The sequence below is a fragment of the Protomyctophum parallelum genome (genome assembly GCF_964188405.1).
Source record: "Protomyctophum parallelum genome assembly, chromosome: 7".
In the NCBI taxonomy this organism is placed as follows: Eukaryota; Metazoa; Chordata; class Actinopteri; order Myctophiformes; family Myctophidae; genus Protomyctophum; species Protomyctophum parallelum.
In genome coordinates this window covers 51,255,776-51,281,013 of record NC_139705.1, presented here as the reverse complement: position 1 = coordinate 51,281,013, position 25,238 = coordinate 51,255,776, and the positions used below count along the sequence as shown (strand labels likewise).

The 25,238-nt window shown below is 46.3% G+C and overlaps 1 protein-coding gene across 4 annotated transcripts in view; it reads left to right on the top strand.

Moving 5' to 3' along the window:
• Positions 1-25,238, top strand: part of usp19 (ubiquitin specific peptidase 19) — an 83,466-nt gene that overhangs the window by 39,013 nt on the left and 19,215 nt on the right. For all 4 annotated transcript variants that reach the window (XM_083768266.1, XM_083768263.1, XM_083768265.1 and 1 more), the window contains exons 12-25: positions 509-601; positions 3,436-3,655; positions 6,548-6,681; positions 8,551-8,709; positions 11,522-11,632; positions 13,988-14,098; positions 14,688-14,789; positions 15,658-15,798; positions 16,518-16,636; positions 18,176-18,319; positions 18,877-19,349; positions 20,196-20,306; positions 21,558-21,777; positions 23,486-23,638. In XM_083768266.1, coding sequence (XP_083624392.1) covers positions 509-601; positions 3,436-3,655; positions 6,548-6,681; positions 8,551-8,709; positions 11,522-11,632; positions 13,988-14,098; positions 14,688-14,789; positions 15,658-15,798; positions 16,518-16,636; positions 18,176-18,319; positions 18,877-19,349; positions 20,196-20,306; positions 21,558-21,777; positions 23,486-23,638 — 2,291 coding nt within the window. The remainder of the gene's footprint in view (positions 1-508; positions 602-3,435; positions 3,656-6,547; positions 6,682-8,550; positions 8,710-11,521; positions 11,633-13,987; positions 14,099-14,687; positions 14,790-15,657; positions 15,799-16,517; positions 16,637-18,175; positions 18,320-18,876; positions 19,350-20,195; positions 20,307-21,557; positions 21,778-23,485; positions 23,639-25,238) is intronic.

Here is a 25,238-nt window from a genome sequence, read left to right as displayed (position 1 = left end):
CACAATAGCGACTGCAAAGCAAAATATGACACATAACAATTACTGGTATAGTATCAAGAACAAAACATATGGCTTGAATATTTATTTTTAAATTACCTATTTGAGTTCAGAAGAGTACTGTTCCTTCTAGACGGACACATGTGTAGCTATTCTTTAATCAAATGTATGCAGTCAGAATAAGTCTAAAGACACGATGATTTACTTAACTTCATTTAAATGTAGTTTGTCTTTTATTTCAATAGCAGCCCTTCAGCAGCTAATCAAATGAATTTTTGAATGATTTTTTTTGTTTTTGTTAGAACATGTCTAAAATAACCTAAAATATATTTTTAAGGTGATAGCTAAATAAGTGTCATAATCCGATTAATCGTTTAAATAATCGGCAGATGAATCGATTATGAAAATAAACGTTAGTTGCAGACCTAATATATTGAAGATGCAAAATTAGCTGAGTTTGGGTTTCTTTGCAGTTTAATTTGAGGTTTACGTTCCATTATTCCTGGACTAGGTGGACGATGGCGGCCTGGACGCCGTGTCTCCGCGCACGGAGCAGCAACAACACGCCACCATCACCAAGACGGAGCCCGCCGCCATCACCGTGGTGAGTTAGGAAGGAGTATGTAGGGTTGGCTTAGCCCGCCGCCATCACCGTGGTGAGTTAGGAAGGAGTATGTAGGGTTGGCTAAAGGCCTATTCATAGTCTGGATTTTCGGTGGTAAGGTGACCACCGCTCCGGTGGTGAGCTGACCACCGGAGCTGAAATAACGTTGAGCGGTGGTGAGTAAAAACAGAGAGAAGGGCTGGAGCGGTGGCGGTGGTTTGCTCTTCACCGCGGCTCGTGACGTCATGTTGTAGTTCGGTGGTCACCCCACCACCGTAAATCCAGACTATGTATGAGCCTTTAGCCCGCCGCCATCACCGTGGTGAGTGAGGAATGAGTATTCAGTATTTAAGTCCGATGTCATTTTGTAGTGCTACGTTACGTCCGGGTCTAAGTGGCACCAGCTCCCGTCCGCATCTCATTGTAAATAGAATATCTAAACGCGTGAATCTTTTTACAATGACGTTATTTTTCAGAAAGGAAGCCATTGAGGGTTAAAATTGGTCTTAATGCTTCCAACTCCAGTAGAATTATTAATGTGTTTGTACAAGTGTCTATGACAACAAAAATATATGATGTGGAGACGATAAAGACTATTATTATCATTATTATTGAAGGTATTTGCTCGGTAAAATATTTCGGGGGCATATTTAGAATGTGTGCAGGCTTGAGTATGTTGAATCTAGTTTGCATTAATGAGGATTTAGTTGACACAATTAAATGATGGCGATAGTATTCCATGTGGGGCAGACCAGATTTGGGAGAGCAGCGCAGCTTTGTTGTTGCGAGAAAAGCGGTAAAATGAGACTTCCGTGGTTGTTTTCGTCTCAGATTTAGTCCGACGGAGCGTCACACAGTATAACTCTATGGGGACACAAAAGTAGGACCCGGAAGTATCTCAGGAGGGGGTGCTCACTAGGCATGTGGAAAATAATCGATACGTATCGATTCATCGATTATGACGTGCGCGATGCGAGTGAATCGGTCCATTCACTGTGTATCGGTAAAATTGACAGGTGAAATCTCGATGCATCGTTTGCGGAGTGCTTGCATCGGTAAAATCCGTGGTTGCACCGTTTTTTCATGGTAAATTTCACCCTATCCTGTGTTTCCGAGGCGCATTGAACGTACCATCAGAAAAGGAAGAAAAAAAAAAGGTCTCTCGCAGCCATAGCTCGCAGTCGCAGCGCACACACAGGGCACGTTCGGAAATAGCGCACTGAGCCCACTGTGCAATGCAAACTAATAGGAGAGTGTGCTCCGGTGTGGTATTTCCGAACGCACCCACAGTCAGTGAACAGAAGCTACCGTACGACGGTGCAGTCAGAGTAGACACGTTGAGACAACAGACTCAGATTATAAAGAGCACCCGCGACTAACAGAAGTAAGCCCCACGCATTAAACAAGAAGCACCACCTTTACTCTTTAGCTTTATAAAATAGCTGTCCGAGGAGCTCTGTCCGTCGATCAGTTGACTTTTCACTGTAGCGCTGCGTGCTGGACTGCTCGTAATGAATCTGATCCACACTCCACAGCTGTGCTTGCTGATTATCCGACGCAAATCTGCGTCGCGATCCTCATCAATTTGTAATTAAAGAAAGCTTCTGCAGTCTGCACACACGTGTAAAACAACAACACCACAGCAGGGTGTACTCCTTGCGTTGCGTTTAAAGTCGTTTACAACTTTCCACTGTCCAGCTTTCCCCTGCTGTTCTCTGGGATAGAAGCCTTATTTATATTCTGCAGCAAGACGGTGTCGCACGCCTAAAATTGCAGATCCACAAGCTCACAGCATGGCGTGGATGAGACGCGTTGTGAGCTTGTACATCTGCTATGTATTTATAACGTTAATAATACATGCAGGCCAGGGTCTTCAATGTTTTTCAGGTCAAGCCAAGGACCACTTAGCTGAGAGTGAGAGATCAAGTGGGGACCCCCACTATACATAGGCAATTATATTATAAAACTGTTGCAGATTAAACTATAGACATAGACTTGTTTGACCTGTAATTTTTGTTTTGTTTATTTGTTTCTTTTCTATTTATATGTTGGTAACATTAATTGATGAACGATAGGCTATTACATTTTAATCTCTTGAACCCTCTATACTCAAAACCTCAAATTGACCTTTGAGATATAATAATTATACTATAGCCTATGATTATTAGTAATCTAACAATTCCACAATAACCAGCAGAGAGCAGACCCTTTGTTTACTTACATAATTATATAAGTTGGGTTGTTTGAGATGCAGAGCTATAATACTAAGTTACCTACAGTAAAACAATAAATTGCTTTGAATTTAAATGTAATGCTTTTTTACATGTTTTGGGAAATTAATAGAGCTTTAATATAAATCCTTTCTATTGTGATGAATCGCCATCAAATCGCATCGTATCGGTAGAGGGGTGAATCGCATCGTATTGCATTGATTTGAACTAAATGGTTATCGCATCGCATCGCATCGGGAAGAGGGAGAATCGTATCGCATCGTATCGCTGGCAGTGCATCGAGATGCGTATCGAATCGTGAGATGAGACGAGATTCACATGCCTAGTGCTCACGTCACGGCTAAAATACTGAATGCAGGGTTGTTTTTTTTTTCTTTTTCTAAAACTATGACTGAATTTCTTGACAATTTCGTCAACAAAAAAAAACTAGACTCAAATGTTACTAACGGAGATGAGCTCCAGTTGTATTCTAGGTTGCATGCTGAAAATAGCCGATCTACAATCTTGCGACGCGTCGCAGCTTCTAACTACAAACTGCGTTTTGGGATGCAAAATGCACCCTATTTTAATCTGTGTGTGTGTGTGTGTGTGTGTCCTCCTCAGCCCAAGCCCACCTGCATGGTCCAGCCCATGACGCACGCGCCCCCCGCCAGCAGCGGCGGCGGCGTTGGCGGCGAGCGCCTCCTCCACCGCGAGGACGAGGAGGAGAAGAAGGTGTGTCTGCCCGGCTTCACGGGCCTGGTCAACCTGGGGAACACCTGCTTCATGAACAGCGTCATCCAGTCTCTGTCCAACACCCGGGAGCTCAGAGACTACTTCCACGGTCAGTGGATCAACCAACCACTGTTGTTTTAGTCATAATATAGTCTCTTCAATAGTTACTTCCACGGTCAGTGCATCAACCAACCACTGTTGTTTTAGTCATATATGACCAGATTTGACTGAGAGACTGCCATCGCGCACATTCCAGCTTTTCACCAGAGAAGAAAAACATATTATTATTATTTTTTTCACAGGCAGACTCTTCACATACATACATGTCTGAAATAAGTGTCAGAGCTGAAATTGACATGTAAATATGAAATAAATGCTTAAACATGTAGCTATAGGTGTAATGTTAGAGTCCACAGAAGTGAACCTTTCAAGCCTGTTTTCTCAACTCGCTGTTTTCTGCAAGACATCACTCTATAAGCCATATCTCCAAAACCGGTGGGTCAAACTGAACAACCAATATGTCAATTTGAAGCTATGATTCCCTGCTTTGATATGAAATGAATGAGTCTCTTCAATAGTTACTTCCACGGTCAGTGTATCAACTAGTACAGCGGCTAACAGCCATATTGCGAGAGAACCTTTCACTTGGTGATACAAGCGTGAAATTTGGCATGAACATGCCTCTGGGTCACCTCTTTAACTTTTTTAACCGAGCCAGCGAAAATACCAATATGGCGGTCATTTTTCAAGATGGCCGCCAAATAAAAAAGGCCTTTTGTGGCGGTTCTGGACAACCATGGGTGCGGCCGACTCGAGACCGGGCACTGCACTCCCTGTGGGTGTGTGGAACGTGTGTGTCGAATTTGAAGTCGGTGGGGCGAACGGTTCTCGGGTTACGTGGATTACAGATGTACACACGCACACAAAATTCGTGCAATATAGCAGATCATTGGAACGGTTGTTCGCTTGGTGATACAAGTGTGAAATTTGGCATGAACATGCCTCTGGGTCACCTCTTTAATTTTTTTAACCGAGCCATCCAAGAATCCAATATGGCGGTGCTATTTCAAGATGGCCGCCACATCTAAATGTTAGCCTATGTCTACATTTCTTACAAATTTTAGGAAAATTTAATAATCACTAATAATCATGAAAAAATGGCACCATTCTTTTCTACTCAGTCTGTGTCTCATAGGAGGGCTGTGGGCAGTTTAGAAACCGTCCTTCAGTTAGGCAGATTTTTTTTTAAAGAAGATTCTTTTACAGAAATGTTTAGATTTTCATTATCGTGAGAACAATGCCTTCCATTTTCGCATTGCAACTTTTCAGGCCTAGAAAGCCTGCAGTTTTTATTAGCTTGTATTCCCCATCGATGATGTCACATTTTAGTCACCCGGAATGTGAAGTTAGTCGACTAAATATCATATGCTTTTAGTCGACCAAATCTACAGGTGATTTATAGTCGGACTAAAATGTGTTTTTCGGCGGGGCCTCGATGCCGTCGTAATGGCTGATTTTACACTTTCTGAAAATAGCAGATCTACAAACTCACAACGTGTCATGCATTGTGAGCTTGTAAATGTTGACGTCAGGCCTAAATGGGTTGCTGGTGTCTTGTGAATGTGCGTCCTGTCCTTAGAGTGTGTAACCTAATGTGTGCCCTGTCCTAAATGGGTTCCTGGTGTCTTGTGAATGTGCGTCCTGTCCTAAATGGGTTCCTGGTGTCTTGTGAATGTGCGTCCTGTCCTAAATGGGTTCCTGGTGTCTTGTGAATGTGCGTCCTGTCCTAAATGGGTTCCTGGTGTCTTGTGAATGTGCGTCCTGTCCTAAATGGGTTCCTGGTGTCTTGTGAATGTGTGTCCTGTCCTTAGAGTGTGTAACCTAATGTGTGTCCTGTCCTAAATGGGTTCCTGGTGTCTTGTGAATGTGTGTCCTGTCCTTAGAGTGTGTAACCTAATGTGTGTCCTGTCCTAAATGGGTTCCTGGTGTCTTGTGAATGTGTGCCCTGTCCTTAGAGTGTGTAACCTAATGTGTGTCCTGTCCTAAATGGGTTCCTGGTGTCTTGTGAATGTGTGTCCTGTCCTAAATGGGTTCCTGGTGTCTTGTGAATGTGCGTCCTGTCCTTAATGGGTTCCTGGTGTCTTGTGAATGTGCGTCCTGTCCTTAGAGTGTGTAACCTAATGTGTGTCCTGTCCTAAATGGGTTCCTGGTGTCTTGTGAATGTGTGTCCTGTCCTTAGAGTGTGTAACCTAATGTGTGCCCTGTCCTAAATGGGTTCCTGGTGTCTTGTGAATGTGCGTCCTGTCCTTGCAGTGTGTAACATAATGTGTGCCCTGTCCTAAATGGGTTCCTGGTGTCTTGTGAATGTGTGTCCTGTCCTTAGAGTGTGTAACCTAATGTGTGCCCTGTCCTAAATGGGTTCCTGGTGTCTTGTGAATGTGCGTCCTGTCCTAAATGGGTTCCTGGTGTCTTGTGAATGTGTGCCCTGTCCTAAATGGGTTCCTGGTGTCTTGTGAATGTGTGCCCTGTCCTAAATGGGTTCCTGGTGTCTTGTGAATGTGCGTCCTGTCCTTAATGGGTTCCTGGTGTCTTGTGAATGTGCGTCCTGTCCTTAATGGGTTCCTGGTGTCTTGTGAATGTGCGTCCTGTCCTAAATGGGTTCCTGGTGTCTTGTGAATGTGTGCCCTGTCCTAAATGGGTTCCTGGTGTCTTGTGAATGTGCGTCCTGTCCTTAATGGGTTCCTGGTGTCTTGTGAATGTGCGTCCTGTCCTTAATGGGTTCCTGGTGTCTTGTGAATGTGCGTCCTGTCCTAAATGGGTTCCTGGTGTCTTGTGAATGTGCGTCCTGTCCTAAATGGGTTCCTGGTGTCTTGTGAATGTGTGTCCTGTCCTTAGAGTGTGTAACCTAATGTGCGTCCTGTCCTAAATGGGTTCCTGGTGTCCTGTGAATGTGCGTCCTGTCCTTGCAGTGTGTAACCTAATGTGTGTCCTCTCCCTGCAGACCGAGCCTTCGAGGCAGAGATCAACTGTAACAACCCTCTGGGTACGGGCGGCCGGCTGGCCATCGGCTTCGCCGTGCTCCTCAGGGCTCTGTGGAAGGGCACGCACCACGCCTTCCAGCCCTCCAAACTCAAGGTGGGACAACGACAGCTCGTTGGTTTGGAACAGGAGATGTCCCGATACACTTTTTCCGCTTTCCGATCTGATCCCAATACCTCAATTTCTGTGTTAGCCGATACCGATAACAAATACTGATACCAGTGTCGTGATTTCATGTTGTGTTTATAGCATAGACTGTAAAGAATATGGACAAAGCGTTCCCCCGGGTCTAACATGGACGTAAAATGAAGCCTGTTATTCCTGCACTGTAAGTCGCCATCTTTCTAGATCCGTTTGGGCCCAGCTGGCCATTGGCTGGCTCCGTTTGGGCCCAGCTGGCCATTGGCTGCCCAGACAACGAGGCGGGACTTCCCCCCTTCTTCTCCGTTGGTTTTTATTTTGACTCGAGTGGGTGGGGACTCCCGATCATAGACTGTAACGGTAGCCACGCCCCTCAGAACATACGCGACTTTATGGCCATTTATTTTATAAATGGGACCATAATTTTCCCAAAATAATATTATGACATTAGAAATGAGACTTTAAACTAGTGACTGGAAGAAAAAAGTATTCATGACCATGTTTATTAGGGTAATACAGTCTAGGTGAAGTTGGGCCCAAATACATGGACTTCTATGGGGCTATGGGTTTTTCTGGGTCCAGTGACAGCGCCACAACAGGCCATTATATGAACTTTCAGGAGTTTCAGGCTTCACAAAATATCTGTCTGACTGCCCCCCTGGTTTATAGCTATCTAGCTATATATCTTGTGTTGTGTTTATAGCAGACTCCTCACTCAAATGTGCACTCCACATGTCCAAACATTGTATTTACCTGCCATAGTGTCAACCCCTTACCCCTGTGTCAGATCGGTGGTTAGACTGGCATAGTGTCAACCCCTTACCCCTGTGTCAGATCGGTGGTTAGACTGGCATAGTGTCAACCCCTTACCCCTGTGTCAGATCGGTGGTTAGACTGGCATATTCACAGATACCGATATGACCTGATGTGACAAATAAGGGCCGATCCGATACTTTTCCAGATACCGATACAGTATCGGGACATCTCTAGTTTGGAACATTATGCAACGGGAAGGAATGGGCTCTTTGCAGTACACACCATTTGTTGTGTTACTAAGTGATACTAAATGAAGGAACAACGTATTTTCAGATGGGGGATGGCGCGCCAATTACATATCATTTTCTTTGTGGTCGTTGACATGAAATAGTTTGAGAACCACTGACACAGAAAGCTTTTTCAGAAAACTGTCTTGATTTAGAAGACATTTTTTTTAGAATTTGGTGTTGGTCCTAAATGGGTGAATGTACGTCTTTGTCCTCCATGTGTCTCCCTCTGTCTCTACAGGCCGTTAAGGCCAGTCAGTTAATGTCTCTGTCCTCCATGTGTCTCTGTCTGTCTCTACAGGCCAGTAAGGCCAGTCAGTTAATGTCTCTGTCCTCCATGTGTCTCTCTGTCTCTACAGGCCAGTAAGGCCAGTCAGTTAATGTCTCTGTCCTCCATGTGTCTCTGTCTGTCTCTACAGGCCAGTAAGGCCAGTCAGTTAATGTCTCTGTCCTCCATGTGTCTCTGTCTGTCTCTACAGGCCAGTAAGGCCAGTCAGTTAATGTCTCTGTCCTCCATGTGTCTCTGTCTGTCTCTACAGGCCAGTAAGGCCAGTCAGTTAATGTCTCTGTCCTCCATGTGTCTCTGTCTGTCTCTACAGGCCAGTAAGGCCAGTCAGTTAAAGTCTCTGTCCTCCATGTGTCTCTGTCTGTCTCTACAGGCCAGTAAGGCCAGTCAGTTAATGTCTTTGTCCTCCATGTGTCTCTGTCTGTCTCTACAGGCCAGTAAGGCCAGTCAGTTAATGTCTCTGTCCTCCATGTGTCTCTCTGTCTCCCCCTACAGGCCATCGTGGCCTCTAAGGCCAGCCAGTTCACGGGCTACGCGCAGCACGACGCCCAGGAGTTCATGGCCTTCCTGCTGGACGGTCTCCACGAGGACCTGAACCGTATCCAGAACAAGCCCTACACGGAGACCGTGGACTCGGACGGACGGCTGGACGAGGTGAGGAACACGTCAAACAACCACCTGGGGCTTTTTCATTAGTTGACTACTGACTGACTAGTTGCCTAGTTTACTAGTCGACTGGTTGTTTAAGCCATTCTGACCTGAGATCAGATTCATACGAGGTTTTCCACTGGACACACACTGGTCTGATGAACCCATTCTGACCTGAGATCAGATTCTAGAAATGTCAGTCGCTCTTCGATTTTTCAAAAATAGCAGACATACAAGCTCGTATCGCGCCACTCGGTGGCACGATACGAGCTTGTAGATCTGCTATTTTTAAATAGCTAAAGCATAACATGATGCTGACACCAAAATGGGTGCCCGGTCAGAATGGGTTAAGCCATTCTGTTTTGGTGTTGGCATCATGTTATGCTTTGGCTATTGAAAAATAGCAGATCTACATGCTCGTAGCGCGGCACCGAGTGCCGCGCTACGAGGTTGTAGGTCTGCTATTTTTCTTTTTATCGTGAAAATGTGGCCCAAATGTTTGAATATATTCTTTCAGAGCGAACGTTTTTAACTCAAATCTTTGCTTCATGGGGGGGGGGGGGGGGGGGGGGTCCCTGGAACAACATGTTTTCAGATGGGGGGTCGGTGGCCAATTACATATATTTTTTGGGGGTCCTTGACATGAAAGGAGCAGAGGAGGCGTGTTTTATAGAATGTGACTGTTCTCATTGGTCCAGGTGGTGGCGGAGGAGGCGTGTTTTATAGAATGTGACTGTTCTCATTGGTCCAGGTGGAGGCAGAGGGGGCGTGTTTTATAGAATGTGACTGTTCTCATTGGTCCAGGTGGTGGCGGAGGAGGCGTGTTTTACAGAATGTGACTGTTCTCATTGGTCCAGATGGAGGCAGAGGAGGCGTGTTTTATAGAATGTGACTGTTCTCATTGTTCCAGGTGGTGGCAGAGGGGGCGTGTTTTATAGAATGTGACTGTTCTCATTGGTCCAGGTGGTGGCGGAGGAGGCGTGTTTTATAGAATGTGACTGTTCTCATTGGTCCAGATGGAGGCAGAGGGGGCGTGTTTTATAGAATGTGACTGTTCTCATTGGTCCAGGTGGAGGCAGAGGAGGCGTGTTCTATAGAATGTGACTGTTCTCATTGGTCCAGGTGGTGGCAGAGGAGGCGTGTTTTATAGAATGTGACTGTTCTCATTGGTCCAGGTGGTGGCGGAGGAGGCGTGTTTTATAGAATGTGACTGTTCTCATTGGTCCAGGTGGTGGCAGAGGAGGCGTGTTTTATAGAATGTGACTGTTCTCATTGGTCCAGGTGGTGGCAGAGGAGGCGTGTTTTATAGAATGTGACTGTTCTCATTGGTCCAGGTGGTGGCGGAGGAGGCGTGTTTTATAGAATGTGACTGTTCTCATTGGTCCAGATGGAGGCAGAGGGGGCGTGTTTTATAGAATGTGACTGTTCTCATTGGTCCAGATGGAGGCAGAGGGGGCGTGTTTTATAGAATGTGACTGTTCTCATTGGTCCAGATGGAGGCAGAGGGGGCGTGTTTTATAGAATGTGACTGTTCTCATTGGTCCAGATGGAGGCAGAGGGGGCGTGTTTTATAGAATGTGACTGTTCTCATTGGTCCAGATGGAGGCAGAGGAGGCGTGTTTTATAGAATGTGACTGTTCTCATTGGTCCAGGTGGAGGCAGAGGAGGCGTGTTTTATAGAATGTGACTGTTCTCATTGGTCCAGGTGGTGGCCGAGGAGGCGTGTTTTATAGAATGTGACTGTTCTCATTGGTCCAGGTGGTGGCAGAGGAGGCGTGTTTTATAGAATGTGACTGTTCTCATTGGTCCAGGTGGTGGCCGAGGGGGCGTGTTTTATAGAATGTGACTGTTCTCATTGGTCCAGGTGGTGGCAGAGGAGGCGTGTTTTATAGAATGTGACTGTTCTCATTGGTCCAGGTGGTGGCAGAGGAGGCGTGTTTTATAGAATGTGACTGTTCTCATTGGTCCAGGTGGTGGCAGAGGAGGCGTGTTTTATAGAATGTGACTGTTCTCATTGGTCCAGGTGGTGGCAGAGGAGGCGTGTTTTATAGAATGTGACTGTTCTCATTGGTCCAGGTGGTGGCAGAGGGGGCGTGTTTTATATAATGTGACTGTTCTCATTGGTCCAGGTGGTGGCAGAGGAGGCGTGTTTTATAGAATGTGACTGTTCTCATTGGTCCAGGTGGTGGCCGAGGAGGCGTGTTTTATAGAATGTGACTGTTCTCATTGGTCCAGGTGGTGGCAGAGGAGGCGTGTTTTATAGAATGTGACTGTTCTCATTGGTCCAGGTGGTGGCAGAGGAGGCGTGTTTTATAGAATGTGACTGTTCTCATTGGTCCAGGTGGTGGCAGAGGAGGCGTGTTTTATAGAATGTGACTGTTCTCATTGGTCCAGGTGGTGGCAGAGGAGGCGTGTTTTATAGAATGTGACTGTTCTCATTGGTCCAGGTGGTGGCCGAGGAGGCGTGTTTTATAGAATGTGACTGTTCTCATTGGTCCAGGTGGTGGCAGAGGAGGCGTGTTTTATAGAATGTGACTGTTCTCATTGGTCCAGGTGGTGGCAGAGGAGGCGTGTTTTATAGAATGTGACTGTTCTCATTGGTCCAGGTGGTGGCCGAGGGGGCGTGTTTTATAGAATGTGACTGTTCTCATTGGTCCAGGTGGTGGCAGAGGAGGCGTGTTTTATAGAATGTGACTGTTCTCATTGGTCCAGGTGGTGGCAGAGGAGGCGTGTTTTATAGAATGTGACTGTTCTCATTGGTCCAGGTGGTGGCAGAGGAGGCGTGTTTTATAGAATGTGACTGTTCTCATTGGTCCAGGTGGTGGCAGAGGAGGCGTGGCAGAGGCACAAGATGAGGAACGACTCCTTCATAGTGGATCTGTTCCAGGGACAGTTCAAATCCAAGCTGGTCTGCCCCATGTGCTCCAAGGTAACGCACGCACACACACACACACACACACACACACACACACACACACACACACACACACACACACACACACACACACACACACACACACACACAGACACACACACACACACACACACACACACACACACACACACACACACAGGCATGCACACAGGCACGGACACAGGCACGGACACAGGCATGGACACAGGCATGGACACAGGCACGGACACAGGCATGGACACAGGCATGGACACAGGCACGGACACAGGCACGCACACAGGCACGCACACAGGCATGGACACAGGCACGCACACAGGCACGCACACAGGCACGCACACAGGCACGGACACAGGCACGGACACAGGCACGGACACAGGCACGGACACAGGCACGCACACAGGCACGCACACAGGCACGCACACAGGCACGCACACAGGCACGCACGGACACAGGCACGGACACAGGCACGGACACAGGCACGGACACAGGCACGGACACAGGCACGGACACAGGCACGGACACAGGCATGGACACAGGCACGCACACAGGCACGCACGGACACAGGCACGGACACAGGCACGGACACAGGCACGGACACAGGCACGCACGCAGGCACGCACGCACACAGGCACGGACACAGGCACGCACACAGGCACGCACGCACACAGGCACGGACACAGGCACGGACACAGGCACGGACACAGGCATGGACACAGGCACGCACACAGGCACGGCCACAGGCACGCACACAGGCACGCACACAGGCATAGACACAGGCACGCACACAGGCACGCACACAGGCATGGACACAGGCACGGACACAGGCACGGACACAGGCACGCACACAGGCACGCACACAGGCACGCACACAGGCATAGACACAGGCACGCACACAGGCACGCACACAGGCATGGACACAGACACATACAGGCACGCACACAGGCACGCACACAGGCACGCACACAGGCATGGACACAGACACACATACAGGCACGCACACAGGCATGGACACAGGCATGGACACAGGCACGCACACAGGCACGGACACAGGCACGGACACAGGCACGCACACAGGCATGGACACAGACACACATACAGGCACGCACACAGGCACGCACACAGGCATGGACACAGGCACGCACACAGGCACGGACACAGGCACGCACACAGGCATGGACACAGGCACGCACACAGGCACGGACACAGGCACGCACACAGGCACGGACACAGGCACGCACACAGGCATGGACACAGGCACGCACACAGGCACGGACACAGGCACGGACACAGGCATGGACACAGGCACGCACACAGGCACGGACACAGGCACGGACACAGGCACGCACACAGGCATGGACACAGGCACGCACACAGGCACGCACACAGGCATAGACACAGGCATGGACACAGGCACGCACACAGGCATGGACACAGGCACGCACACAGGCACGCACACAGGCATAGACACAGGCATGGACACAGGCACGCACACAGGCATGGACACAGGCATGGACACAGGCATGCACACAGGCACGCACACAGACACACACACACACACACACACTATTTCTGATTTAGTTTTTTAGGCATATTTTAGTCATCTGAATTTTGTTTGTGTTGGTCTAGTTTTAGTCGACTAAATATCATACGATTTTAGTCGACTAAATAATGTACAGTTGATTTTGTCGACTAACAACATGAATGTGTGTTTGGCGGGCTTTGGTGGAGTCGTAAACGCCCTGATTTTACACGTGGTTCCATGCTGAAAATAGCTGATCTACAAGCTCACAACGCGTCACACTGCGATGCGTTGTGAGCTTGTAGATCGGCTATTTTCAGAGTGCAACCAAACGTAAAATGATCTCTTCTCCACTAGTCCCCCCTCCCCCCTAACATTTTAGTCTAGTCTAGTTGTTTTCACTCAGTATATTTAGTCTTAGTTTAAGTCATCATAGCTTAGTTTTAAAGGTATATTCAGTGATTTCACTCAAAAAACCTTAGGTTTTGTTTTTGGCTGTGGGACCCAGCCTTTCGTCCAATCAGGATAGAGAGTCAAAAACGAAACCTAAGGTTTTTTGACCCCCAGGGGTTAACTGGGGACAGGGAGGAACTCCTTATATGGCCAGCACACTCTATAGTAGGGAGGATTATCACAACAAAACAAAAAAATAAGTGATATTTGAATTAAGTGAAATCACTGAATATACCTTTAATTTCTTTTTTTTTCATCGTTTTCGTCATAGTTTCAGTCGACAAAAACAACACTGACACACACACACACACACACACACACACACACACACACACACACACACACACACACACACACACTCTCTCTTACCGTCATCTTCCTCCTTCCCGTCTCCCCAGGTGTCCATCACCTTCGACCCCTTCCTCTACCTGCCCGTCCCGCTGCCCCAGAAGCAGAAGGTTCTGACCGTCTTCTACTTCGCCAAAGAACCTCACAAGAAGCCCATCAAGGTGAGAAGAGGGTATTGGGTATCATCAGCCTTTTTTAACCCATTCTGACCGGGCACCCATTTTGGTGTCGGCATCATGTCGTGCTTTAGCTATTTAAAAATAGCAGATCTACAAGCTCATATCGCGCCACCGAGTGGCGCGATACGAGCTTGTAGGTCTGCTATTTTTGAAAAATCGAAGACACTTTTAGAATCTGATCTCAGGTCAGAATGGGTTAATAATGAAACTGTCAGGATGTAATAGACATTTTTAGAATCTGATCTCAGGTCAGAATGGGGTTCATCAGGACCAGTGTGTGTCCGGCGGAAACCTCGTATGAATCTGATCTCAGGTCAGAATGGGTTAAGGGAAAATATAAATACCCCGGATGTTCGCTCATGGATAGCCAGGCTTTTATGTCCTTTTGCATTCGGCTCAAAAATGAAAGCCTTTCGGGAATGAGACACATTTCCTGGTCTAGGTGTGTGTGTGTGTGTGTGTGTGTGGGGGGGGGGGGGGGTTGTATTGTACTGTACTGTATAATTTCTTTCTGTGAAATAGATCTCCCTGGGTCTGACAAAGTATTGATTGATTGATTTTGTGTTTTCAGTTCCTGGTCAGCGTGAGCAAGGACAACTCCAGCACAGCGGAGGTGCTGGACTCCATCTCCAGGAGCGTCCGGGTCAAACCGGAGAACCTCCGGCTGGCCGAGGTAAGACGCCACCTCTGACCTGAGATCAGATTCATACGAGGTTTCCACTGGACACACACACTGGTCTGATTAACCCATTCTGACCTGAGATCAGATTCTAAAAAATGTCAGTCGTTCTTCGATTTTTCAAAAATAGCAGACCTACAAGCTCGTAGCGCGCCACTCGGTGGCGCGCTATGAGCTTGTAGATCTGCTATTTTTCAATAGCTAAAGCACAACGAACACCAAAATGGGTGCCCGGTCAGAATGGGTTAAGACCTGGAACGCATCTGTGTCACCTTATAGCTTTTCACCAGCTGTTGAAAAATAGCGCGCGGCCCTGCTATGAGCTTGCAGATGATTTGAAAAAACTTGGCGCAAATCTTTGAATATATATTCTTACCCAGCGGCCGATTTCTTTTACTCAAATCTTTGCTTCTGGGGGTGGTCCCTGGTACAAATATTTTTTTTGCCGGATACATATAATTCTGGCGGTCTTTGACATTAACCCATTCTGAACGGGCACCCATTTTGGTGTCAGCATCATGTTATGCTTTAGCTATTGAAAAATAGCAGATCTACAAGCTCATATCGCGCCACCGAGTGGCGCGATACGAGCTTGTAGGTCTGCTATTTTTGAAAAATCGAAGAACGATTGACATTTCTAGAATCTGATCTCAGGTCAGAATGGGTTAATCAGACCCAGTGTTTGTCCAGTGGAAACCTCGTATGAATCTGATCTCAGGTCAGAATGGGTTAAAAGGTTTGAGCACCACTGATATATATAGAAACATGGGTTTCTTCAGACAACCTGTCAGGATGTAGACATTTAGTAGAACCTGGTCTCAGGTCTTAACAGGGGGGGGTCTCCTCTCTAATTGCCCCCCAGGTGGTGAAGAGCCGCTTCCAGCGCGTCTTCCTGCCGTGCCACTCCCTGGACACGGTGTCGTCGTCCGACGTGCTGTTCTGCTTCGAGGTTCTGTCCAAAGAGCTGGCCAAGGAGAGGGTGGTGGTCCTCAGGGTCCAACAGGTAAGGCACCTCATAGACACAAGGAGAGGGTGGTGGTCCTCAGGGTCCAACAGGTAAGGCACCTCATAGACACAAGGAGAGGGTGGTGGTCCTCAGGGTCCAACAGGTAAGGCACCTCATAGACACAGGCTAAACTGGAAAAATACAAAAATTGTGGCACTCCAACTTTAACACATTTAGTACAGGAATTGCCTTCAAAATAAAGGCTATAGAGTGCCAGAGTTGTCTGATTGCTTTTACTTTTGAAAGCCATGAAACAGGAAACACTTGCCTAAAAAAGTTGACTTTACAAAGGGACCTCACATCCCCGATCATCTTAATATATTGTTTTACGCTCCAAAAAACGTTCATATTTTGCGGGAGAGACGGATGAGGAGCAGAAATGAAGCGCCAGCATATCGATCCATTCATCACCGCGGAGAGCGCCTTGGATTAGGAGATACGAGTCATTCTTTCCGCCGCGCTAACATGGGAGTCAATGACAAGCTAATTATTGCACTGAGCGTTAGCGTACGGCAAGCGAAAAGCGAAATGCCAAAAGAAAAAAATTTGAAAAATTCTGAATATTCTTATCTCGCCCCGCGTCGCTGGGACGTCGCTAGGACGTCCTCACACGTCAATAGTACTAATATTTCGGGATCCTTATGACGTTCTCAGACGTCCTATGTATAGAATCTGTTAAGAGTGTGTGTGTGTGTGTGTGTGTGTGTGTGTTGCAGAGGCTCCAGGTCCCCAGTCTCCCCATCACTAAGTGCGCAGCCTGTATGAAACCTCCTCTGTCTGACGAAGATAAGATGAAGCGCTGCACACGCTGCTACCGCGTGGGCTACTGCAACCAGTGAGTTGAACCGCTAAGCAACGTGTACACACGGAACCAAAGAAAACCATGGAACAACATATTTTGGTCAAATACATATCATCTTTGGGGGTCCTTGACATGAAGTAGTTTGAGAACCACTGACATTATAGGATCATGAGGTTTTTCTGAAAAATGTCAGGATTTAGAAGACATTTAATAGAACCATTTTGGGCCGAGAACCCTTTAAAGGAGAATTCCATACTAAAAGGCTTTCTTACCTTTCTTTGTAGTTGTTACGTCCCCACCAAAGAGGTCCAGGTGTTATTTTGTGCAAAAGCTCCTTATTGGCCCAGGCCGTAGCGTAACGGTCTGGGCACCGGACTGGTAATCCAGTCGCAGTGTGCCGCGGGTTCGACTCCCGGACCCGACACGGCCTTTACTGCATGTCATCCCCCCCATCTCTCTCCCGTTTCCTGTCAGCCTACTGTCTGTCCCTTCAAAAATCAATAAAAGGCGTAAGCCGCAAAAAAAAAAAATCTAAAATAAAAAAATAAAAAAAAGAAAAAAAAAAAAAAAAAAAAAAAAGCTCCTTATTGGCTATTTCCCCTACTATAAGCCCTAAATGAATTGCATTGAATTGAATGGGAATTGAATGGGGCTATGGGGTGTTATGCTAATTTGCTTATTTCCATCGCTCAAAATTATAATTTCTTTGTATATTTCCTCTCTTCATAATGTAAATAATATCCCAAGCCGCACACTTTACTACTTCTTTCGATGGAAATAAGCGAACTAGCATAACACCCCATAGCCCCATTCAATTCCCATTCAATGCAATGCAATTCATTGAGGGCTTATGGTAGGGAAAATAGCCAATAAGGAGTTTTTGCACAAAAAAACACCTGGACCTCTTTGGTGGGGACGTAACAACTACAAAGAAAGGTAAGAAAGATAAGAAAGCATTCTAGCATGGAATTCTCCTTTAAGCATGTTATTGCTTTAGCTATTTAAAAGAATTGCAGATCTACAAGCTTGTATGTCTGCCACTTTTTGTAAAAAATCGTGAAAATGCGGCACACATCTTTGAATACATGTTCTTTCAGAACGAATGTTTTGTAACTCAAATCTTGGCTTCTGGGAGGAGGGGTTCCTGGAACAACATATTTTCAGATGGGGGGTCGGCGGCCAAATACATATCATTGTTGGGGTCCTTGACATGAAATATTGAGCACCGCTGATACAGAAATATTTCAGAAAACTCTCAGCATTTAGAAGACAGGATTTAACCCATTCTGACCGGGCACACATTTTGATGTTGGCATCATGTTATGCTTTAGCTATTGAAAAAGAGCAGATCTACAAGCTCATATCGCGCCACCGAGTGTCGCGATACGAGCTTGTAGGTCTGCTATTTTTGAAAAATCGAAGAGCGACTGACATTTTTAGAATCTGATCTCAGGTCAGAATGGGTTCATCAGGACCAGTGTGTGTCCGGCGGAAACCTCGTATGAATCTGATCTCAGGTCAGAATGGGTTAAATTTCAACGTGGGGCCTAAACGGGTTAATGTCCTCCTCAGAGTGTGTCAGAGGAACCACTGGCCGCTCCATAAGGGCCTGTGTCGACCCAACTCGGAGCACGTGGGGCTGCCCTTCCTGGTCAGCGTGCCCGAGTCCCGCCTCACGTACGCCCGCCTCACCCAGCTGCTGGAGGGTTACTCCAGGTACGGTATACCACTAATATGTTATCAGTTATAATAATTAATTATTAGTTATTAATTCATATAAGTGTGTGTGTGTGTGTGTGTTGGCACAGTCGATGTGACGTCTTCCATGTCATCACTGTCTCTCCGTAGGTTTTCAGTCTAATACACAGATTAAAAAAGGGTGCATTTTGCATCCCTAAACAAAACAAAGACCTCTGCGTCTACAGGATGCACTACTGTACTGTTTTCTTTTCTACATTAATATAACCATATGAAATGGGAGTTAAATGCCGCAATTTGTAAAAAAAAAAAAAAAAAAAAAGGCAAAATATGACGTTGTTGAAGTGGGACTAACTTCTAAAAGACCACCCCTGCATCCCTTGACTCATTACATTGAAAACCTATTTACATCACTGCTAATATATTATCACTAATATATTATTAGTCTTTCTTGTGAATAAGAATGTTTTAGGCCATGCCAGTCCAGCGTGTGTGTGTGTGTGTGTGTGTGTGCGTCAGAATAGCTTGGCACTAGTCAATGTGACTTCATCCACGTCATTTCTGCCTCTCCGTAGGTTTTCAGTCAACGTGTTCCAGCCTCCTTTCCAGTCGGGCAGGTCCTCCCCGGAGACGTCGCAGTGCCGGGCGGACCTGAGTGCCCCCGAGGGCCTGGGGCCAGAGGGGGACGAGACCCTGGGGCCAAGGGGGGACGAGACCCTGGGGCCAGGGGGGGACGAGAGCCTGGGGCCAGGAGACCAGACCCTGGGGCCGGTGGGGGACAAGGAGGCCGTAGGCGGTACCAGCTCTGCTGTGGGAGCGGAGGGCTCAGACCCGGAGGGCCCGTCTCTGGTGGCTGAGTCTGCCCTCCCTCCAGAACCCTCCTCCACCTCCTCCTCCTCCTCCTCCCAGACCTCTCTCACCACCACCAAGACCACGGATTCAGGGTTTTCAGAGCCTCCTCCCGCGTCGTCGACCCCCTCCTCCTCCTCCGCCCAGGACCCCCTGGCCGAGAAGGAGACGTCCTGTGAGAAGGCGGTGCGTCCAGAAGGTACAGGAGAAAACCACCAAATGCCCCGCTGGCCTCAACACTGCCTCGTTTCTGTACCACAGAGCACCAAAGTCCTGACGTCACTCGCTTCTTATCCCCTGGTTTTTTCGGAAGTCATTTCTCTATGGAGAATAACAGTGCGTCCTCTTCAAATCGTCTCGTATAAGAATTGTGGTCCCGAAAGAAAAAATAAACTCTCTGCAATATTGCCGGGGAGGTGTCTCTTAGGGATGCACCGATCCGGCTTTTTGGCATTCGATACCGATTTCGATACATGGGGGTCCAGTATCTGCCGATACAGAGTACCGATCCGATACCCCCCACAAAGAAACGTAAAAAATGTGTGGAGTCTGGAAACATTATTTTGTGTAAGGCAACATCAAGGCTTGACTTAAACATTACTTTCCCAACTTTGTAAAATAAAATGTAACAAACACAGATATAAATGCACTGAATTATTTATTAAATAACTGTGCAACAATTAGACCAGGTTAATGTGTGCGCAGGCTAGCCTGGCTGCATTCCACATGTTATACTGTCAATACTACACTGCTGTGTCACAGAGGAGGTAGAGTTGTTTTCATACTGTAATTACACATAATTATCGGATCGGATCGGATAATGGATCGGCCACCGATCCGATACCCGATCTAGAATTTTAGCCTGGATCGGCGCCGATCTCCGATACGAGTATCGGATCGGTGCATCCCTAGTGTCTCTGTATCGTTTACGACTGGTATTTCAATTGATACAGTCTGTTTCTAGCGAAAATGTAACTAATTGGGCAGCAGTAACGATAGCGTTTTCAGTTGATTATTTCTCACCCCTCTGTCTGCTCCTCCCCAGCTGCAGTGACGGGGTACCAGCAACCCAGCGAGGCAGCCTCTGGTCACGCCTGTCAGTTCTACATCTCCGTGCTGGACTCCAACAGCAAGGAACAGAAAGTGGAAGAGAAAGGTAGAAAAAAGGGCAGAGTCCAGGTTATAATAGTTTAGTTTTTTTCATTATAGTTTAGTTTTAGTTAGTTTTAGTTAACTATTATAACCTTCAGTCCACCTCACTGGCGATTCATTTTTTTTTATTATACGTGTACCCTGTGAAGTTCTTCATTAGCCTTCTGAAAATGTACAGGTCCATTTGTGCACTTCCTGGGTTAGTTTGATTGAAGTACAAAATACCTTTTTTTGAAAAGTCAATAGTTTATAGTACATGGATTCTGTCATTTAAAGATAATCTAACCATGCTGGCCGTTTGATGGTTGTACATCAAAAGCATCTGTGAATTGTATCTGTAAATATTTGTACATATTAAGTAAAAAAAAAAGCACACTGTCCGTTCACCACGCCAAGGTTATAATAGTTTTGGATTTTTCATTATAATTTAGTTTTGACTTTTTCGTTAGTTTTATTTAGTTTTTAGAACTGGTTTGCTAGTTTTAGTTGACAGATAAATAAATAAGTCAGATGCAGGATTGAAAAGAGCCAAAGTATTGTTTAAAAGAAAAGATATATATAAAAAAAAAAAAAAAGAATATTCAGTCACAGATTAAGTTTACAAATTACCGGTAATTGTCTATCATTTCAGTTAGTTTTTTTTTTTTTTTTTTTTTTTTGAAAATTCATTCTCGCCCTGATGAAGACCAGTTAACCCATTTTGTGGCAGGAACCCCTTTTGGTGTCAGCATTATGTTATGCTTTAGCTATTGAAAAATAGCAGATCTACAAGCTTGTAGGTCTGCTATTTTTGGAAAAAATCGAAGAACGACTGACACAGAAACATGGCTTTTTCAGAAAACTATCAGGATGTAGAAGAACATTTATAGAATCTGATCTCAGGTCAAAATGGGTTAACCCATTCTGACCGGGCACCCATTTTGGTGTCAGCATCATGTTATGCTTTAAGCTATTTAAAAATAGCAGATCTACAAGCTCATATCGCGCCACCGAGTGGCGCGATACGAGCTTGTAGGTCTGCTATTTTTTGAAAAATCGAAGAACGACTGACATTGTTTTAATCTGATCTCAGGTCAGAATGGGTTAATCAGACCAGTGTGTGTCCGGCGGAAACCTTGTATGAATCTGATCTCAGGTCAGAATGGGTTAATGGTCAAAACATGTTGGCTGTTGCCTTTTTTTTCAGTTACCGTACTATATAATAACCTTGCACCACGCCCCGCTGTCCTCCCCTCCCCTCCCTCCCCCCTCTCAGAGGACGTGCTGCTGGCCGAGCTGTCGGAGGACGCCACCCTGGAGCTGGTGTGGAAGAACAACGAGCGGCTCAAGGAGTACGTCCTGGTGCGCTCCAAGGAGCTGGACTCTGACGAGGACCAGGGCTCTCTGAGCGAGACGGCCCGCGCCGGGCACTTCACCCTGGAGCAGTGCCTCAACCTCTTCACCCGGCCCGAGGTCCTGGCCCCCGAGGAGGCATGGTAAGGTTCACCACTTCACCCTGGAGCAGTGCCTCAACCTCTTCACCCGGCCCGAGGTCCTGGCCCCCGAGGAGGCATGGTAGGTTCACCACTTCACCCTGGAGCAGTGCCTCAACCTCTTCACCAGGCCAGAGGTGTTGGCCCCCGAGGAGGCATGGTAAGGTTCACCACTTCACCCTGGAGCAGTGCCTCAACCTCGTCACCAGGCCCGAGGTCCTGGCCCCCGAGGAGGCATGGTAGGTTCAACACTTCACCCTGGAGCAGTGCCTCAACCTCTTCACCAGGCCAGAGGTGTTGGCCCCCGAGGAGGCATGGTAAGGTTCACCACTTCACCCTGGAGCAGTGCCTCAACCTCGTCACCAGGCCCGAGGTGTTGGCCCCTGAGAGGAGGCATGGTAAAGGACCTGATGTATTACTGTATGTGGCCCCTGAGAGGAGGCATGGTAAAGGACCTGATGTATTACTGTATGTGGCCCCTGAGAGGAGGCATGGTAAAGGACCTGATGTATTACTGTATGTGGCCCCTGAGAGGAGGCATGGTAAAGGACCTGATGTATTACTGTATGTGGCCCCCGAGAGGAGGCATGGTAAAGGACCTGATGTATTACTGTATGTGGCCCCCGAGAGGAGGCATGGTAAAGGACCTGATGTATTACTGTATGTGGCCCCTGAGAGGAGGCATGGTAAAGGACCTGATGTATTACTGTATGTGGCCCCTGAGAGGAGGCATGGTAAAGGACCTGATGTATTACTGTATGTGGCCCCTGAGAGGAGGCATGGTAAAGGACCTGATGTATTACTGTATGTGGCCCCTGAGAGGAGGCATCAAGGTCTTTACTAGTTTCCCAGAAGGGCATTTAGGTTTACAGCAAGAGTAGTGGTTTAAAACATACAAACAATACAGGACAACAACAGACATGAGACACCATAGCATAACCCATTCTGACCGGGCACCCATTTTGGTGTCGGCATCATGTTATGCTTTAGCTATTTAAAAATAGCAGATCTACAAGCTCATATCGCGCCACCGAGTGGCGCGATACGAGCTTGTAGGTCTGCTATTTTAGTAAAAATCGAAGAACGACTGACATTTTTAGAATCTGATCTCAGGTCAGAATGGGTTAATCAGACCAGTGTGTGTACAGTGGAAAACCTCGTATGAATCTGATCTCAGGTCAGAATGGGATAAACAGAGGTCCGGGCACATCTAGTGCAGGTTTAGGATGGTGTAGGAAGTATAGCATGGTAAAGGATCTGATAGATCGCCGCAATTAAATATATATATTTATTTCCTTCAGCGATCCTAGACGGGTTTTTGCACATGCGCACTGTGTGTCTTCACTTTAAATCTATGGTGCTCTCCAAGGTTTTTCGAGACAAATTGCAGCACAGGCAAGCATTTTGACTGACTGCATTTGCACAATGTTTCCCCACATCCCCAACCTAATCTAAGGTTTAGTTGGTCTTAACCCATTCTGTGCGGGAACCCCTTTTGGTGTTGGCATCATGTCATGCTTTAGCTATTGAAAAATAGCAGAACGACTGACATTTTTAGAATCTGATCTCAGGTCAGAATGGGTTCATCATCAGACCAGTGTGTGTCCAGTGGAAACCTCGTTTGAATCTGATCTCAGGTCAGAATGGGTTAATGAGCTTGTGTCTAATTTGCGGTGTGTGTGTGCTGTGTGTGTTCTCCATGGCCCTAAAGGTACTGTCCAAAGTGCCAGCAGCACCGTGAGGCCTCCAAGCAGCTGCTCCTGTGGCGTCTGCCCAACGTTCTGATCATCCAGCTCAAACGCTTCTCCTTCAGGAGCTTCATCTGGAGAGACAAGATCAACGACATGGTGGACTTCCCCGTCAGGTACCGCACGCACCCACGCACACACCCAGGCACGCACGCACCCACGCACACACCCAGGCACGCACGCACCCACGCACACACCCACGCACCCACGCACGCTCGTGCATGTAGCATTCTACAAATGTCTTCTAAATCAGGGGTGGGCAACTCAGAAGATGGATCAATAGCGTCGCAGAGCGACGCATTTTGAGCTTGTAGATCTGCTATCTTTTTGCTACAGTATATTTTAATTGAAATCCTGAAAATAATATTTTTTATTTAATTTCAAATGCATTTTAGGTATACTTATGTTAACTTTATGAACTAAAATGCAAATACATTTTTGAAACTAGTCATTCAGCTATAAATATAGACTGACGTAATTACTTAATGAAATCGATACTATATCAGTATTCTGATATTAACCACATTAACCCTTTTGGTGTTCTAACCCTTCTGGATGGGAACCTCTCTTGGGGTTCTGTACAGTATGTACATTATGAAAAAAAAAAAAAATTGGAGGCATGTGACACCCGGGTCGCCAGTCGCCCATGTACAGTATATTCTAAATAATAATTAAAAAAAAACTACTATGTTTCTATAGATGACATTTGAAGAATCACAATTTAAATAAATACCTTTTGAAATGTCTATAGTAAAAAAGGCATTGGGAATTATTTAGTACTGCGACAATGGCCCCCAGAAGTCGGCATACCCCTACCGGAGTTAGGACCAAACACAACATAGTTTTTCCTCATCTCTAAGGTCTCCCATACATGAAATGGATTCTTGTATAAAAATATTTTACTGCAAAAGTGGTGAAATTGTTATTTAAAGTTATACACCTCAAACTAAAAATAAAGCCTGTCCGTCTGGGGGTTGAGGCACTTAAAGTCATGTAGATTCACAATGGAAGCTCTGAGAGGTTCAAAACATGGCATACTTGAAGCCAGAACATACCTCTACATTCTAGAAAAGACTGAATGTCAATATCTGAATGTCAATATGAGATATAGTCATTTGAACACATACCTACAGTAGGCGGAATTGTACATCTATGTAGATGTCTTCTCTACTTTGTAGTGACTCTGGAATGGATTGTCATAGCAACACATATGAGGGCTTGTAGGAAAGGTGAGGTTCTACTGAATCCAGCAATACCAATTGTGTAAATATAGCTTGCATAATCGTGGAGTTATGCCACAAAACATATATGGTGTCCCAAATGAGGGGAAATGAAACTAATGAAATCTACAGTATCACATTATTTTTATTTTTACTTCACTTATCAAGGGTGGGAAAACATAAAAAAATAACTTGAGTAGAAGTCCCTAAAATGTATGAAATGTCTCAAACTTGAGAAATAAATTGTGAACAAATAGATGCCGCTTCAACAATAGTACAGAGAAATATGGAAGCCTACAGTGGAACTACTAACTATTATTATGTTGCAGCACATGACCTGGATGCTCCCTCATCAAGCTCAAATCTCAATATTGCATAGGAGTTGCATAAAAATATAATTTTCAGATGGGGAAAAATCAGTATCGGCAGATACTCAAAATTAAAATGATCGGAATCAGATCGGGAGCAAAAACGTGTGATCTGGACATCCCTATCC